Source organism: Sparus aurata, chromosome 9 (genome assembly GCF_900880675.1).
Source record: "Sparus aurata chromosome 9, fSpaAur1.1, whole genome shotgun sequence".
NCBI lineage: Eukaryota > Metazoa > Chordata > Actinopteri > Spariformes > Sparidae > Sparus > Sparus aurata.
Genome location: NC_044195.1, coordinates 28,101,082 through 28,118,060, shown reverse-complemented (window position 1 = coordinate 28,118,060; position 16,979 = coordinate 28,101,082). Strand labels below are relative to the sequence as shown.

Below are 16,979 nucleotides of genomic sequence, written 5' to 3'. Positions count from 1 at the left end.
ATATACTGATAATTCCTCAGGACATAAAACATGAGGCCTTTGTTTTGTTTGCGCAGAACTAAATATAGTTTTTTCTTTCATATTTTTCACATTTCAGCAAACGACACTGGAGCTTAGACCTAGTGCGTTCATTATGACTCAGTGTTGGTGCACTGAGCCATGCGCGCATTAATGCAGGATTTATAATTCACATTCAACACATATTTATCTCAAGAGTTAGATAGGCGGTACAAAAGGCTTTTGGATAAATAAGTGCCAATCCTCAATGTATCAGACATTAATCAGACATTTTATTTAACTTTTCTTCACGGTCAAAACATTCAATCATCAGAAGTCACTCCAACAAAAAGAATTATACATTTCTGAACAAACGTTTCCCTCCACTTTTGGCACAAAGTACAAAGTAAGATCATGTCGGGGAAGTGTGGGTGTGTTTTTAAAGTGTGTTTTGCTGACAGGCAGGTTACAGGTCAATGAATCTATAAAGGAAAGAGAGCATTCAAAAATATCAATGAGGAAACAGTTCACACCGCACATTGTACCACACAGGGAGATCACGAATCAATAGAAACCTTAGGTCTGTGATCCACACACTGTGCTCTAGGCTATGGCGATGTTCAACAGAGATGTGCGTTGGCTAATCCATCGCTTCATGTTCTCTTTGTAGATAGATTGTGATCTTTCCGCTGTGAATTTCCTACTCTTTGTTCTCATTCTTTCCACATCTTCAACATCGATGCTTCAATTGGCTGAAATCAATGTGGTACTGTGCTGGTACGGTGTCTTCCTGTATGATAAACAGCACGGATAATATAGGCGTTTGAGGGAGGGAAAATAAATGACAGTGTAAGAATTTTTGGTTAATTAAGTGTTTTGTGTGTCTGACTTCTGCCTCTGTATGTTGGCCTTCAAAGTCCTCACTCTTAGCTATTTCTACCTGTGTGTCTGCTGGCATTTCTTCATTTTAGTTCCCCCGGTGATGACGATGGAAGCTGCAGAACATACCACCACTGAGCCCGTCCAAATTGGGGAATAGACCCCTGAGCGCTGACTTTCTTTTCCATGCTGTGCTGTCTTTCAGTCGGTTGCACCGCACATCAGCCAGTCTTTACTCTGCGACATCATTACCACCTGGACTCCTCCTGCTGGTTCACTGTGCATTATGCCATTAAGCATGCTTCGTCTCCCATTCGGAAGAGAGATGGAATGCTAGTTATGCCAAGACGTTGAGGACCTGAGGCCAGGATCTCTGGTGTGAGCAGAGGAAAGGAAATGAGAACTAAAAACAGACACATTCGACTCCCACTATAGCTTGACAGTGTGAACACAGAAAGCCAGCCCAGCCCAGCTGCCAGGATATAATGTCAGTAATCAACGTTAATGCAAACCACAGATACATCCAAGGTCGACATTTGTACCAAACGCTGCATATCACGTTCCACATTATAAACCTATTATTTGGATCTAGAGGGGACGGTGGCGGTGTTATCACACGCCACAGGGCTGCCAGCCGGCGACTGCAGCTTGACTTTGTGGGGAGATTATTTTTCACAGGAGGGCGGACCATCTTCAGCCAGTTTGTGGTGACCAAAAAGGGGTAGGCCATTTTAAGTCAAACCATGATTTTCTCAAACCGTAACCAAGCTGTTTTTGTGCTTTAACCTAACCAGAGCACAAGCAGAGCGTTGTGACGAGAGAGAAATAGAAAATGTAACTTCTGTTAAGCGCTACATTAAGCAGCAACCTAAAGAAATCTTTAGTTTAAACTGATCTGTGGTTTTGCAAAAACATACTTGGCATTCATTATGCTGGTGATTGGGTTGAGCTAGCTGCTTAATTCAGAGTATACGTTTCAAATATAATACACATTAGTTTAGCGGTTTGTCCTCTTGATTGTGGTACAAAGACTTTCTCTCAATCCACTGACAGGTGAAACTGTAAATAAATACAGTATATTTATATACACATAACATCTGATGTACCTGGGTTCCCTGACAGAGGTTGGACGGACTGTCCTGTTGTATCCTTGCCATTGTGTAAAACGGTTCAGCACTGCACTTGCAGTTGCAGTGAGCAATATTTTCATGGTCTCCAAAAATAGTTGTTAAATTCTTGTATGTATAGTAACAATATCACCACATCTTTGAAGCAGTTTCTCTCAATAAAGCATTTTTTTTGTTGTATTTACAGTATCTTACCACCAGTCCACATCAGATTCAGTTGAGCAGTTCCGTTCATCTTTACCCAGTAAACCAAACAAATGATTTCAGTCCAAGTTAGACTGTCGCTGCAAATGTTTCACATCGATGTGCATTCAAGCATCAATGAAGCAGTTTTGAAGTTTGTCTTTAAGCTCCTCTCCAAAGGCTAATGAAAACATGTTTATGGTCCGCTTGAAAGCCCAACCACTCATGAGAAGAGTTCCTTTGGTCACTGAGGTTGAACCTAAGGGCCCAAAAGTACCTCTTGTCTTAAGTCTTGTGACCCTGCCCCTCTCTGTCCCTTCACTACACAATCCCCTCGCTGCGTTTGCTCCTCCACACCACCAGGGCAGTCATGAGGAGGGTGACCAGGATGGGAACTATGATGAAGGGACCCAGGATGCGGTTGGGTGGGTCTCTAAGAAGCCGCCCCGACAGCGAGCAATCGTGGAAGTATTCCCTGTGGACTCGGATGAAGAACTCGTCCACAAGCCTGTTGGGCCAGTAACACTTCATCTTGTCCGCCACCAGGGTGGTGCAGTTTGTCAGCTCGCCGTAGAGTCTGCATGTTGGTAAGACAAAAGAAAAGGAATAAGTGAGCGAAAAAGAATAAAAAAGGAATCATACCAATCTTTGTTCTTACATTGCACATACGCAGGTACTGCTCAACATTCTTAGTCATCCTTAAAACCTAACCTTAAAGACAGCTAATCTTAGCCAAAGATCTGATACCATCCAGGGTGAGCCCGAGCATGATCTTGGATATAGCAGATAAATAAGATGTGTAACTAGGAGGTGCTAAATTATCCAAGTGACTTCAGAGGCAAGACACTTGACCTTCACCATTGGAGACCCTCCAGGAAAAAAGAAAAAAGGAGCGAGAGGCAGCAGTCATGTGTCTTCAGTCTTTTGTTTAGTCCTACAATGTGTGAGTGTGTTGCTCCTCCATGGTGAGACGATCGTAGGAGTTCACCGGGCCATAATTGAGTTAATGACCCATGACTATGACTGAGCACACAGAGGACACTGCGACCGCACAAATTAACGTCAGATGCATCATAACACTTAGAGTATACTGTATAAGGTCCAAACAGGCATTTCAAAATTACAGAGACCACAGGCATACACACACTTTCACAGTGGAAGTTGATTGACTAAGGTTCATTGGTGGCGTGGCTGGGCAGTGGAAAATGTTGATTTGTGTTTAAAATGTAACCAGCTGCTTCTTTTACATGACGCACATAAAAGTAACCATAACTTTAAATGGTTAAACTGCAGATTTGCGCTGCAGATGTTTTTTTGAAATTCTTAATCAGACCTGGTTTTAAGTTGCTTTGATATATACACAAATCAGCCACAAAAAACAAACCACCAACAGGTGAAGTGAATAATATTCATCATCATCTTGTTGCATTGCCAAGTGAACCCCCTCATAGCAACAGCACCCCTCGATGCTCAGATTTGCCCAAGGGAAGTGACAAAGTGGTGTGAACTGGTGTCAACTGGTCTCCAATTTTCCCAGCAACCAGTCCATTCATGCATCTGTTGGACATGCTGGAATAACTCTGATCCATGGATGCCCAAACTTGCAACAAAGAGGACTCAACGGATCTGACACCAATGCCCTGGATACCCCTAAAGGTCATGCCTCAATGGGTCAGTGCCAAGTGAAATCTCTGGCAGGGCCTTAGTGGATCGGAGCTGGTTCAGCATGTCCTATTGATGCTCAATTAGATTTGGATCTGGGAAGTCCTACAGATGCTCGATCGGATTGGGATCTGGAAAGTTTGGAGGCCAGGTGAGTGCTTTAAATATTGTGGCTGATCTGTGTATATACCCCTGACAAAGAGTACTATCCCTGTTCGAGCTGTTTTGACTATGTAGAATGAACATTGCTGTCGTCTTTCTGGCTTTCTGGCTCTGACTTTACTAATTCAAGTCCTTTTAGCTCTGTTTTGGTCTCCACCATTCCTGAGAGGTAAATATCTCTAGGGACTAAATGCTCGGGATAACTTCACCAAGTGGTCGCTAACGTTGATTGCTTGCCATTTGATCCAGAGCAACAGATTCATCAGAGCTTTTTTTTTTTTTTACTTTGCTGCTTCTGAATACTGATATCTTAATCTTTTGATGATGTGCCCCCAACATGAGGTGTTTCTTTGTTGAAGTCTTGTTGATGTAAACAGCTCAGGGCAGCTTGGCATGGGACCAGCACTGCAGAGCACTGTGGCTGCTTTGGGTGGCAGGTTCACTCTGTTTACTCGTGAACTTCCTTCCTCTGCTTTATCCTTGAAGTTCTAAAAATCAGTCGTGGAAAGAGAAAAAAGAGAATTCCGGTCACGCTGCTGGTCTAATGAGCATTGAGGTTTTCAGAGGATGTTTATGAGTCACCGACTGAGAAGTCACAGCAGAGTCGAGGCCGGGGTCGTGTACACAAAGAGATGCAGTCGGTTACAAGCTCACCGCATGAAGATACGGTCAGCGTCAAATTAAACCTGACAGCATGCATTTTCAATGAGAGCGTGTGTGTTTGTGTGTGCTGCTAGATGTGATCAAGTATTTCATTTCTTTTTGTAACTATTTCCTCTTTCATCGTCCAACCTCATTAAAGTGTGTTCAGAATAAATAAACCTGTGGGAGGTAAAACCACAGCAGTTACACACTGTTAAACTTCTTTTAATTTTTGAAGCCTTACCTTGGTCGCTGACTGCACGACCGAAACATTCAGCGCTATTTTTATGTCTCTTACCTCCGCCATTTCACAGGCCACAAGGCAAGTGTGTGTACATGCATTCATGGGCACAAGGAACATGCCATGTATTATGCATGTACCATTAAGTTTTAATGTATCTTTTTCCCAATCAATAACAAAGACTGGGACTTGAAAACAACAATGAGGCAGTCAGGAGTGTGTAAAATTTAATTTCCTCTTCCACTGATCTCCATCCTAACATCGAGCACCGTGACCAATAGTACTACCACAGATTCTCCACTTTATGAAATGCATCTTGAGGATTAGAGTCTTGAGGATTAGAGATATCAGACGTGCTGGTGGGCAACACAGAGCGTACTGTTCCTCTTTTACAGAAATACAAATGTAAGAAATTTAAAATGATGCTGGTTTCGATCAGCGCAGTAATCAAGAGTCCATATTGCGTTATGCTCTTGCTGTTTTCTCTGTAAGGATCAATAAACAGCAATGACTGCACAGTGGTAACAGGGTTACTGCCGACTGGGTGCAGTGACATTTAAGATTAACACAGTCACAGTAAATAGTAAAAGGTGTGTTTATTTGTTTTTAGGTCAATGCAGAGAGCAGAGAAATGCGACTTTTAGCAACATTTTTACCTGATTTCACACGTTTGTGTTTTTGGTTGGTTGGTTGGACTGTCAGCAGGATTATACAAAAAACTACAGAACAGATTTTCACAAAACTTGGATGGAGGATGAGTCTTGACCCCAGAATAGAATCTGTGTGGACATTCCAGGACATTTTTCCTCACCTTCTTTAAAAAAGAACGGAATTTTTGGATCTTGATGGAAAACATGTAGGTGTATTTAGGTGGCTTGTCCGAGCCTAAATTATGCTAAAGCAGTTATGGCTGGCTTGAGTGAATTAAAGGAGATTAACTGGCGGAGGTATGTGCTCTACTGAGGGGCATTCTAGACGAGAGGCTTCAAAGGCCAAAGTATTAAGGTTCATCAAGACAGCCAGACACTCTATTCCAGTCACGTACTGGGTGTTTATGTTAGCATCGACTAATGGATGTTGAGTTTGAGTCTGCACCATTCCCTGAATTATCTATCCCGGATTGCATTTGCCATCCCAGTTTGAACCTCAGGACGTCGGACAAAAAGGTTTACATAGATGGCTCATCTTATTTAGACAAAGAGACGGCGCTGCTCCACACAGGGTTAGCTATTCTAAACAGTCACAGTGTTTCTTGCCCTGGCACCCATTTAAAATCACTTTAGATCTACTGATAATGATATGCCCGGATTTCTTACAGGCATTTATGTTTGCTAACAAAAGGTCAAAGTATTCCTCGGGAGGTAAATCAGCACATAGAGTAAGTCAGTGTTGCATCCTCCTGAAAATGATGCGGCGTCACATTTCAAAGATTCACCTGTTGCTTTTATTTACCCAGCTTCAAAGCCCCGAGCGCGCTTAATATGAATTTTATGGAAAGGGCTAGACATAAACAAGATTCAAATGATATCGAACTGTCTGTTTACTGCTCACATATCTTTTTTTTTTGCTCCTGTTTTGAGTGCAGTTTTGTTCAGTCCATCACTTTCACATCATTTTGCGTTATCAGACAGCACACACCAGTAAGCATGGTCAAGTCTGTGCATAAATGCGTGCCCACTCTCACGTCGAGTGGTTTTTGATTTTGTATATTCTAATCCGAAACTGTGTGGGAGATGAGGTGCGCAATGTTACATTTATTTTTTCAGGCGATACGGGTTTTGAAAAAGGGATGTTGAGGAGTTTGAGCTTGCAAAATGATGCTCAGAAACGATTTCAAAAACCTGTGCTCGTATGTCGTCTGGGAGCAAATGAAAAATTCATCTTCAGATCAACTCAGACATGGAGACAAATAGAGTATGAGACAAATGTGAAGTGAGAGACAGGCCTGAATTAAAGCTTAACAGTTCATATTTATTTATGTCAAAGATGAACGACAGAGGCAGCTGAATTAGGCAGGCGCATGCTGTTTTTAGTAGTTTGATCTGCTGACTGAGGAGCACAGCGTGAATAAATAAAACCTGGATAATGAATAAATAAAGACAGAGCAAAGCTGCTCCAGTGACTTGTGAAATATGTCTGGACTGTTCCTTTACTCCACTGGGGGACAGCCACAGAGCTCGGTGCGTAAGGTGGACAGGTATGAAGCCAAATAGACGGTGTGACATGTGACTTAGTTACGTAATGGCTGCTGTCCTTACAAGGCAGAAAGATGCCAGTGAGGTTATCAGAGCCTTGAACGATTCACATGATCTCTGCCAAGGAGGTTGTGTTTCTGTTCAGGGTCAAAAAGACGCCAGTATCCTCAGTCGTTCCGTGTTAAGACACATTTAGTTTTTGGTGTGTCGTTTAACACCGTCCACGCAGAGTGCCAAAGTCACGCCCTTGGTCAAAGTGACTTCACAGCCAAAGTCAGTCTGTCATAAAACAGATGTGTTAGTGTTGAACGCACTAAAACACGTAACTTAAACATTGCAGAGCTGCTCCTGTATATTCCTCTTAATATGACCTTATATGATTTATTATGATTTTCATCTTTTTTGGTACTTTTCTGTCCCGAGGCAGCGGCCATATTGATGTTGGTAACGTGTGTTGACTGGGACGATGTATTCACTGAGCGGTGTAACACAGATTGGTATTGATGGTATTTTACTTTATTCACAACAAATTGTGACTTGGAAAAATTCACTTTTAAATTGGCGATATATATTTAATATATTACATGTTTAGCTCGAGACACAATTAAAGCAGGTTTTTAAAAAAAAAATGTATTGTCCCTCTCCATTCACTACCATACAAAGCTTTTTTGAAATGAAGTCCCATCAGACAAACGGGAAGCGGCTTGACTTCGGATCTCTGTTAAGTTTGTGTATTTAAGTTATGATGAGTGTGACCGTCGGTTTATTCCAAAACAAACACACGGATCCTGCGCTAAAACTTGCGTCTCTTAGCTGTCTTGGTAGCTTCCAGTGTGGTGGGCTTGTTTAACCAACTATGCTCGCTTCAGCTTCCACCCACAGTCTGATATTGCATTATTTCACATTTGACCTATGTAGCTGTTCTTCTGGTGAAGACGAGCTTGCAACAAAAGATACCTCTGTTGTGTGGATCCAGATGCAGTCTGAAATGTTTTTGTACAAGTGACAAATCCTCCTCCCAGCCTTTAAAAGCTTGAGCTTAAGTGGAGGAGTGATCATTTCTACAGGAACCATTCACACAGTTGGAAATGCTATTTTTAAAACAGACTAATATCATGCTCTCACCTTCTAGCTTTTAATGTGTCACATTTTTCTGAAAGTCTGAAAAAGTAAAATGCAATTTGCGAAACCCACTTATGTCTTGTTTGCCGCTGCCCTCCTGACAGCCTCTGAGTCATATTATATTCAGGAGCAGATTATATTTAGCCGTGTTAAACTTCTCTTTGAGATCACCATCAGAATGGGAAACATCTCCAGGGTCAGGCTGCTCGGTCATGTTCAGACAAACTGTGTCCCCGTGTGAAAATAAAACTCATTCACTGGAACGAGTCTAGTCACAAGCCTGGTGGATTATATTGCAACATTTGTGTGGTTCTTCAGTCTGGAATGCAATCGTTGCAACAACAGATAAAATAACTGCTGCTGTGACTTCCTAAAGGTCGAGAATGTGCAGTGCTGCATATTTAGGCATCTAATAATCATTGATACTGATGTATCCATTCCTCAAACAGGACTTGGATTGTATTTAATTTCTGCAGCCAAATGCATTTCTTTTCAACAGGGGACTGTTTTCAGCCACCCGACTGAATTGTCATCACCTGATTGAATGAGCATCATCCCTGTAAAGGTTATTGAATGCATCAGTGACAAACTTGTGGCCTCATTTAAGTTCTGACCCCAAGAAACAGTGCATCACAAGCTTCAGTGTCTCTTGTGAGGCGGACCAGTTTATCAGTACTTTGTGAGCAAAGAACCAAAGACTGTGCCCTGGAATAAGAGGGACAACAAGACTTCATGTTCCGGCACTTTCAAGTGTCATGGTAAAAGAAGGGCAGCGTTGTGGCGCAGTGGTTAGCACTATTGCTTCACAGTGAGAGGGTCCTGGGTCCCAATCCTGCAGGGGAAGGGCCTCTCTGTGCAGAGTTTTAACCACCAGGTTAATTAACCCTTGCATTAGCCAGTATCAACTCGAGGTTAAGTCTCCCTGACCAAAGGCACTGGATAAGATCTGATCCCTGGATGTGAGGGTCAACCTCACGATGAGTTAAATGCAGAGTACCAGTCTCAGCATTGTATGGTATGTGATCAAATAAATATTCTCCTTCTTTAAAGAGTTATGGCATCGAACATGCGCCTACTTGCACTCGTGTTACAGGCCAAGTGTCCCCTTAGGACAGTGGCGGTCTGCTGCGTTCGATGATGCCAGCACAATATTACGGCCATTAGATTATAAAGAGTAAGTGGAGACATTTTGGATGTACATTTAATAATTCATAGATCAATGTTTCAATGTAAACTCTACATCACAAAGTTCAGGACTTTATTCTCTGTGTTCTGATACAAATCGCTTAAATGAAAGATAGTACAGACGCTCTGGGGTCCAGAGGGTTAAATATAGTCACATAGTCACGCTGTATACGTGAATAATAAAGAGCTGCATACTCTGGTTTGTCAGGTGGAAGTAGCTCCCGTTATGTGGCGCTTCTTGATGATAAACACGAGTATAATCAGCCCTCTTTGGAAATGTGGGGTGCAAAAAACAAAAAAAAGAAACAGTTGAAAAGCTCACAAAAATTACATGATGTGTATTTATTCCTGGAGCCTTAATTATGGAAATGCAATTGAAGCACTCTTGAAACTGAAGATGTTTGGCTGGTTGTGTTAAATGGCTGTAAACAGTCAGCTGAAGAAGTATGTCTGACTGTGAGTGTGAGTGTGAGTGTGTGTGGTCTGGGCTCAGTCTTTTATTCAGTGTATGATTATGAAGAAGCCTGATACCCGTCGCTCGCTTATTCAAATTTAAATGAGAAAAATGTGATTCATGGCAAACTGCTGTGTAAAACATAACTTTGTACTTTGTTCAGAAGTTATTGGTGCTAGACTTTTGCACAGATATCTGAAGAACAGACGGATTGGAAGTTTTAACAGATGTTTACATTAAAACATGTCGTGCTGTGACGCCATCCTGAAAATAGATCTAAACTGTTAAAGCGCAACTCCACCAATTTTACACAATAAAGTGTGTTGACAGGTCTTGGGGAATACTACTGCAGAGGAAGCTGCATGATGCCTCCAGTGATGTCACTCATTGGTGAAGATGCATTATGGGTAATGTAGGCACAAGGAAGAAGAATGTGTGGAATAAAAACAAGAAAATCTCTCTAGTCCAACAGCATTATTGGACTGCAAAAACAAAAACCTCAAAACATTACCCACAATTCAACTTCACCACAAAGTGACACCATTTATCAGACAACATGCAGTTTCTTCTGGGGCCACAACAGGCTTTATGCTACTTTTTTCACTTATGCAGCAGTACGCCACAAGACCTGGAAACACACTTTAACGTGTAAAATTGACGGGATTACCCTTTAAGTACACACAAACAAGAACAGTAGTCTATTAGAAACACCGAATTAACATTTCTTGTCTTTAAAAGATTAAGAAGTCACCTGGTGGGCAATTTATGAAAGATAAGATCGATTTGACATGGTTATTATATTGTTATTCATTATAACTGAGGAGAATGTCTGATAAGATAACAAAGAGATTCCCTGGAGAAGGAAAATGGGTCATGAAGCATCAAAGCAGCGCGGCCGGCGCTGAGAACAGGAGACACAGAGAAGCCTATTGTAGATTAAAGACTATTGTCATTCGACACAAAGATACATATCTGTGCTCATTTAGTTCCAGTTCTAAATGTCTAAACATGACCTGGTGTCTGTCCTGTAATCTTGAACAACGTGTCATCACCGAAACTCCTCCACAGTAAATGGAAGTGATGAAGTGAAGCCTTTCTGTCACGTCAGAGCAGCGAGAGAGAGATTCCTCCCTCTGAAACCAAAGAAATCCAAAAGAAAACAGGCCAATCTGTCACCGCCGAGGACATCACACAAAATGTTCCTCCTCTTTCTACTTTGTTATTCTGCTAACCTCCTGCATCCCTTTCCCTCCAGGGAGATTAAACATCTGAGTCTGTGCACAAGTGTGTGTGTGTGTGTGTGTGTGTGTGTGTGTGTGTATGTGTGTGTGTGTGTGTGTGTGTGTGTGTGTGTGTGTGTGTGTGTGTGTGTGTGTGTGTAGCCCTCTCTTTCCTGCACAACAGCAAAAGTGAAAACTTTTGAAAGAGGTTCTTTTTTTTTTTCAAACGTTGAAGCAGCTTCTTGTCGTCTCTGGCCTCCAAAACACACACACAGCTTTCTCTCGGTTGCTTCTTATCTTCCTTCTCTATCAATTTCGAATCAGTCAGTCGGTGTCACACTGAACAGACGAAGCTCAGTCTGCGCTGACGCTTGTTTTCGACACACGCGTGCTTGTGTTTGTGTGAATAACTGCACATGTGCCGCATGCGTGTTTGTGTTGGAGTGCTCTGTGTGTGTGTGTGTGTGTGTTTGTTTGCCCGGGTATGAATTTGTTCTGCGCCTGTTTATACAGTTTAAACATGTGTGTATATAAATGTTTGTCCTGTCCGCGCTAAAATATCCCCGACCACACCTGGACAAATAAACTAACTCAGATGCTACAGCAGGCCCGCTTCACATCATTCACACATGCTGACCTCTGCGTCAAAAGCAATATAACTGAAGAGGCTCTTAGAACCAAAGGCTTTGTTTTATTTAAGTTTATTGTTTTCGTTTTCATTTAAATAATTACTTTCATCATGACTTGACACTCCCCTCTCCTTTCTCTCTCCGTATCCTCTCTTTTTTTTCTATTCATATTATTGCCACATGCCTTTTAGAAAAAGAAGTACATTTACTCAAAAGATTACTTATCAAAGTATATTATATTCTATGTAATCGACGTGTAATTGTTACTGCAGTTGGAACTCTATAAATCAAGATTGTATCAAGAGAACTTTTCTCAACCTTCTTTACTTTGAATTTCGTTCAACTACCCTTGTACAATATACTGTAAGAAACATATCAAAACATAAATCAACATATAATTTACCCAAAATCTTGTGGTGAAAGTAGCGACAGAGCTTCCCCTTGTTGTGTCCAAGCAAAATATATAATATAATATCTACTAAGCCTTTATAAAAATCATACATTTGTTGAGTTGTGTACTTTAACTATTGCAAAGGTTTCCAACAGGGTTCAGAACCAGAGAATCGATACTTTTACTCAAGAGAACGTTTCAGTACAAAAAATATCTGTTGATTGTAGCTGCAGTCTGGTTGATAAACGGGAGTGAAGATAAATCCTGCTGGTAAATGGCTCCAGATCAGAGCGCCATCTTTATTCCTCCACTATAACGGTTGGAGTTATTTCCTGTACTATCAGCTCTGTCCTCATGTGTCATGTTTGCTTTTCATTTCCTTTATTTCTGACTTTTTCTCCTCTCCACCTGTGTCCTGTGTTGAAGCCTGTGTTTTCCAGTTACTCAGTTCGTCTGTTCTCTCTGCCACATGTCTCCTGTTACTGTCTGTATCCCTGGTCAGTCCTGTTCCTCGTGTCCCCAGCTCTTCACTGGTTTGTCCTCGATTTGGATTTTTTTTTCTTTTTATGGCATTTTCTTTTGTACCGCATGTCTTCTGCCACCTGCCTTTTGTTTCTTTTCTTTCTTTTCTAAAGCTTGCTTTTCTGTTCAGTCACCCACCTGCATGTGTATATTGTGTTTGGGTCCCTTTTTGTTTAACATCCAGGAGGTCTGGCTCTCCTCCAGAGCTAGCCGGGCCACCCGGCCCTCACAAGGACAAACATCTTCTGTTTTGTTTTGATAGAGAGACGTCTAGTGGTAGAAAATTTCATATTTTAGATTAGATTAGAGTATCTGTTCTTTATTGTCCACTAGGGAAATGTATTTTTATTTTTTATTTTTATTGTGACTATAGTGAAAATTTCTCTACCTGTCGCAGGGAACTTTAACAAGAAATTCAAAATAAAAGAGGAACACTGCGATGGATATGACCTGAAACCTGTGGTCATTCATGTATTTCATGTGTTATCTTACCAGCACAGATGACAGTCTGGATACATTAAAAGGGGATATTCTCTCTGTGGAGGTGTATATGTTAGAAGAAAGACATGCAGGGAAAGAGAGATGAAAGGTGATGGCTAACAGTAAAGAAAAGAAAATGGTTTTGGGGGAAACTCATCCTGAATTCCTGCTTCAACAGAAACCCAGAGGGACCAGAGAGTCGTCAAAGACAATGTTTGCAGTATTGATATACAAGGAGACGGCTCAATTAGAGCAGGGAAACATATCCTGCCTCTGAAGGCTTCAGTGTGAAGCCGTGTCAATATAATATAATGATGACAGAGGAGGTGGAAGATTATAATGAATTGGAGCTGCAGTAACGAAGGGGAAGAGATGATGTTTGTTCCCTTCAATGAACGAGAATAAATGTAGTGGTTTCCCCCTCCGAGCAGCCTATGAGACATCCCAGCCAGTTTGATGATCTTCAAAAACGGCGGACTACTTTTTAATCAAACTTTAATCCCACTTAAAAACCATCCTGAGGAGGGCAAATATTCAAATCATCGTCCCTGTGTTCTTAACATAACAGCTGCAGTCTCGAGGCAATCTAGCTGGCACTTGATGTCATTCAGTCATTAGAGCTGTGAAAACATACGGTAATCTATTTCTAATCACAGGCTAATCAGCCATTTATTCACGGAGGTCCGTCGAAAGGGAACTTCATTAAGCTTCCACTCTACAGAGCTCGCTGGATTTGTCTGGCCCGGGCTCGCTCGTAACCCGATGTGAGCTCACTCACAAAAGGGTTTTTAAATAATTACAGACGGCCGACAGGCATGCATGCAGGACTGACAGACCAAAATACCCTCCAACAATCATACAGGAGAAAAGCTCCTGCAAAACCAAGAAACTGAGCTATTTTTAGCCAAAGAGCCTGCAAAAACAGAGATAAGGGCAAAGGGGGAGAATAAACAGCTTAATTAGGATTAATCAAGCACACAATATTGGTCTTTGGATTTATTTGGGAAACTGTGGATCCTAAAAAAAAAAGTCGGCCCAGCCAGGTGCTCAGAACAAGCTGACTTGACAAAATGACCAGTTACCTCGTCGCTTACAAGGTCACCAAATCCAACACTGCTCAGTTGAGATAGGAACATTGAAGGGAGACCGTGCAGAAGACAGGGTAACATTTTTAACTAGTAGAAAGAATACATTAAGAAACTTAACCGATTACTTTCAGACAATTATTTTCTGCATTACAAGTTTGCTGAAACTTTAAATGAATATGCAAAGTAGACATTGTCTAATTAGAATGCCGTCATTTGCATATATTTCCATAAACAGAAGTCTGAACACTGACTAAGCTAAGTTCAAAATTATTGTTTTATTTTGTTGAAATATTAGCAAAATTTAGCATGTTTATCCAGAATAAAATGTTCTGTAAATCAGAATATAATAAGGAAAATTTACAGTGAATGTGTCTGTAATCCACAGATACTGTTCATTAAAATGTGTATGTGTCATCGGGTACATGTCATGTACTGATATTAGTGATAGACCGTTACATCGGGCGGCCGATATTATCAGCCGATTTTTGTGTTTTTTACGTGTATCGGCATCGGCCGATGCGGGCTGCTGCGTTCGCCGATCCGGCATTATTTACAGACAGGCGTCCACAGGCAGCTCCGTGTTGCTGGAGACGCTGCAAGAAATGGCATAGCAGGAAACCAATCCAGTGTAGCAGCATTTCACAGAGCACTGTTCTACCTCACCTGTTTTTAATATTTGTTAAATATTGTTTACTTGTTCTTGTTCTACCTCACCTTTTTTAATTTCAATAAATGTTCCTTTTTTAAAATTGAGACTCGTAACATTTGTTATCATCATTGTGTAATTTTTATGATGTAAAATATGTACAATATCCAAGCTGGCTTTGTCTGATCACAACAGGTATTTCAAGCCAAAACATGATGTTTTCCTAACCCTGACCAACTGGTTTGTTTACCTAAACCTCGAGACAAGAGAAATTGGACATAAACAAATGGAAAGTTTCAACATAAAGAAACGTAGAGCTTTAACTTATCTGTCGTTTAGCTTAAACACATTTATTAAATCATGTGATTGGGTCGCAGTTTAATCAATCCATAATACAAAAGATCCTGTCAGCCGTAAAAATGTTTTTCAGCATAAAATGTTGTTTAAATCAGAATATGAATGATAAACTAACAAACCTGTTAAAACCTTCAGAATATAGTTGGGAATATAACTGGAATGTTCAGTGCAGTGAGTGCTACAGCAGTGGACAGTTAAATTATGAGGGGGAAAAAAACAACCTAATTCTGATTAAATTCTGAACACAAATTAGGTTTTATTCACTACACAAAATCTGAGCTAATATGGAAACTTGATACATTTTCTTTGCATTAGTCTAATAAAAGTTATTTATTGGGAGCAAAATAGCCAAAAATCTCAAAAATGACCAGTGCTTGAAACACATGATGTTTTCACATTTCTTTTTGTAATGAAGACTTTAAGCTACACTGAATAATAATCAGAAGAGAAAAAAAAGAAACTTTTTGGAACTTCAGTCTGCCCCTCGGAGGCTCTGTGTCGAGCCTCATTGGTTTATTTACACAGAAAATGAAAACTAAAATTAAAGAAAAGTTGTTTCCGCGGTGTGTCTCAACCGTGTCATGCATAATGCAACAGGAGCTGTGTGCGTGTTGGAGGCTACGTTGAGCTGCTGCCGCTCTGAACGCAGTAATAATGTGCCACAAATAACTGAGTAGCCCGACAGACAGAGCGGACGGATGAGCAGATGCAGCCTACAGGGTCGTGTGTTACGGAGGCTGGCAGATGGATTGACTAAAGCAGAAGCATTCTTAACGGAGCTCATACATATTCACGCGCAGCGGATTATCTCAAGTTGTTGATGTTAAAGTTTAGAGAAATAGATGGAGGGCAAGTAAACTTTATTTTTCCATTAAATGCATATTAGTGATGTGAGCTCCACGCTTACATATTTATTTGTCATCGATTTAAAACTGAAAAACAAACACCACGATTTTATTAAGGAGGACGGTCGGTTTTATTTATTTGCTGAATGTTCACAAACAAAATGTTCTCGCTCTCAACTCTTCAAATACGGCAGCTTGGTCATCGGACTAGTGCTTCAAAATATGTCGCTTGTTGTCAGTTTTGCATGAGCAGGGCTTCACGGTCAAGTGAGTGATAATTAATCCGGTTAGACTTTAATAATAAATCTTACTGACAAACAGTTGATGTGATATGAGTTTTAGACTGTAATTAACATTGTCAAACGGTTGCAGTTTGGTTTGGTTTTGGAAAAGATCACACTGGGTTTAAATCACGACATTATGGAAAATGTCCACCGTAACCTCATGTAGGGTAACTTGAAATAACTTAAAAATAGAATACTGACTCTCGGGCAAAAGCGGGATGGATGTGTACTCCAGTGTCGAGAGGGAAAGTCCAGTTTTATGACCGGTCCAGCCACCATGAGTCATTACAAGAAAAAAAGGGCAAAATCAAAGAGGAAAGAGAGAAAAGTAATACAAAAATGACTCAATAAAAAGAAGACATCACATCGTAAGAATTAATAACAGATTGAACGATGAAAAAGCAGCAAAAAGAATAGTAGTAGATAAGCAAATGGGAAAAAAAAATTAGAAAGATGAAAAATCAATTACAAAAAGACTTGTCTCCTCAGGTAGGTTGTTATAAAGTCGAGGGGCCCTGACGGCAAAGTCAATTTACAAGAAAAACCTTGTATATTCAGAGTTTAAATTAAGAAATGTGTGAGAAAAAACAACTCAGGGATCAGCAGAACACTTATGTGCATCATCAGGAACTACAACACAATACACAAACAGAAGGTTACAGGTGATT

At 40.8% G+C, this 16,979-nt stretch overlaps 1 protein-coding gene across 3 annotated transcripts in view; it reads right to left on the bottom strand.

Annotated features, from left to right (window-relative positions):
- Positions 1-268: 268 nt before the first annotated feature.
- The window catches only part of ramp1 (receptor activity modifying protein 1), a 64,523-nt gene continuing 47,812 nt past the window's right edge, over positions 269-16,979 (bottom strand). For 2 of the 3 annotated variants that reach the window (XM_030429555.1, XM_030429556.1), the window contains exon 3: positions 269-2,763. In XM_030429555.1, the coding sequence (XP_030285415.1) occupies positions 2,508-2,763 (256 nt within the window). In that variant the 3' untranslated portion in view covers positions 269-2,507. The remainder of the gene's footprint in view (positions 2,764-16,979) is intronic. The other variant, XR_003985414.1, reaches the window with a different exon arrangement.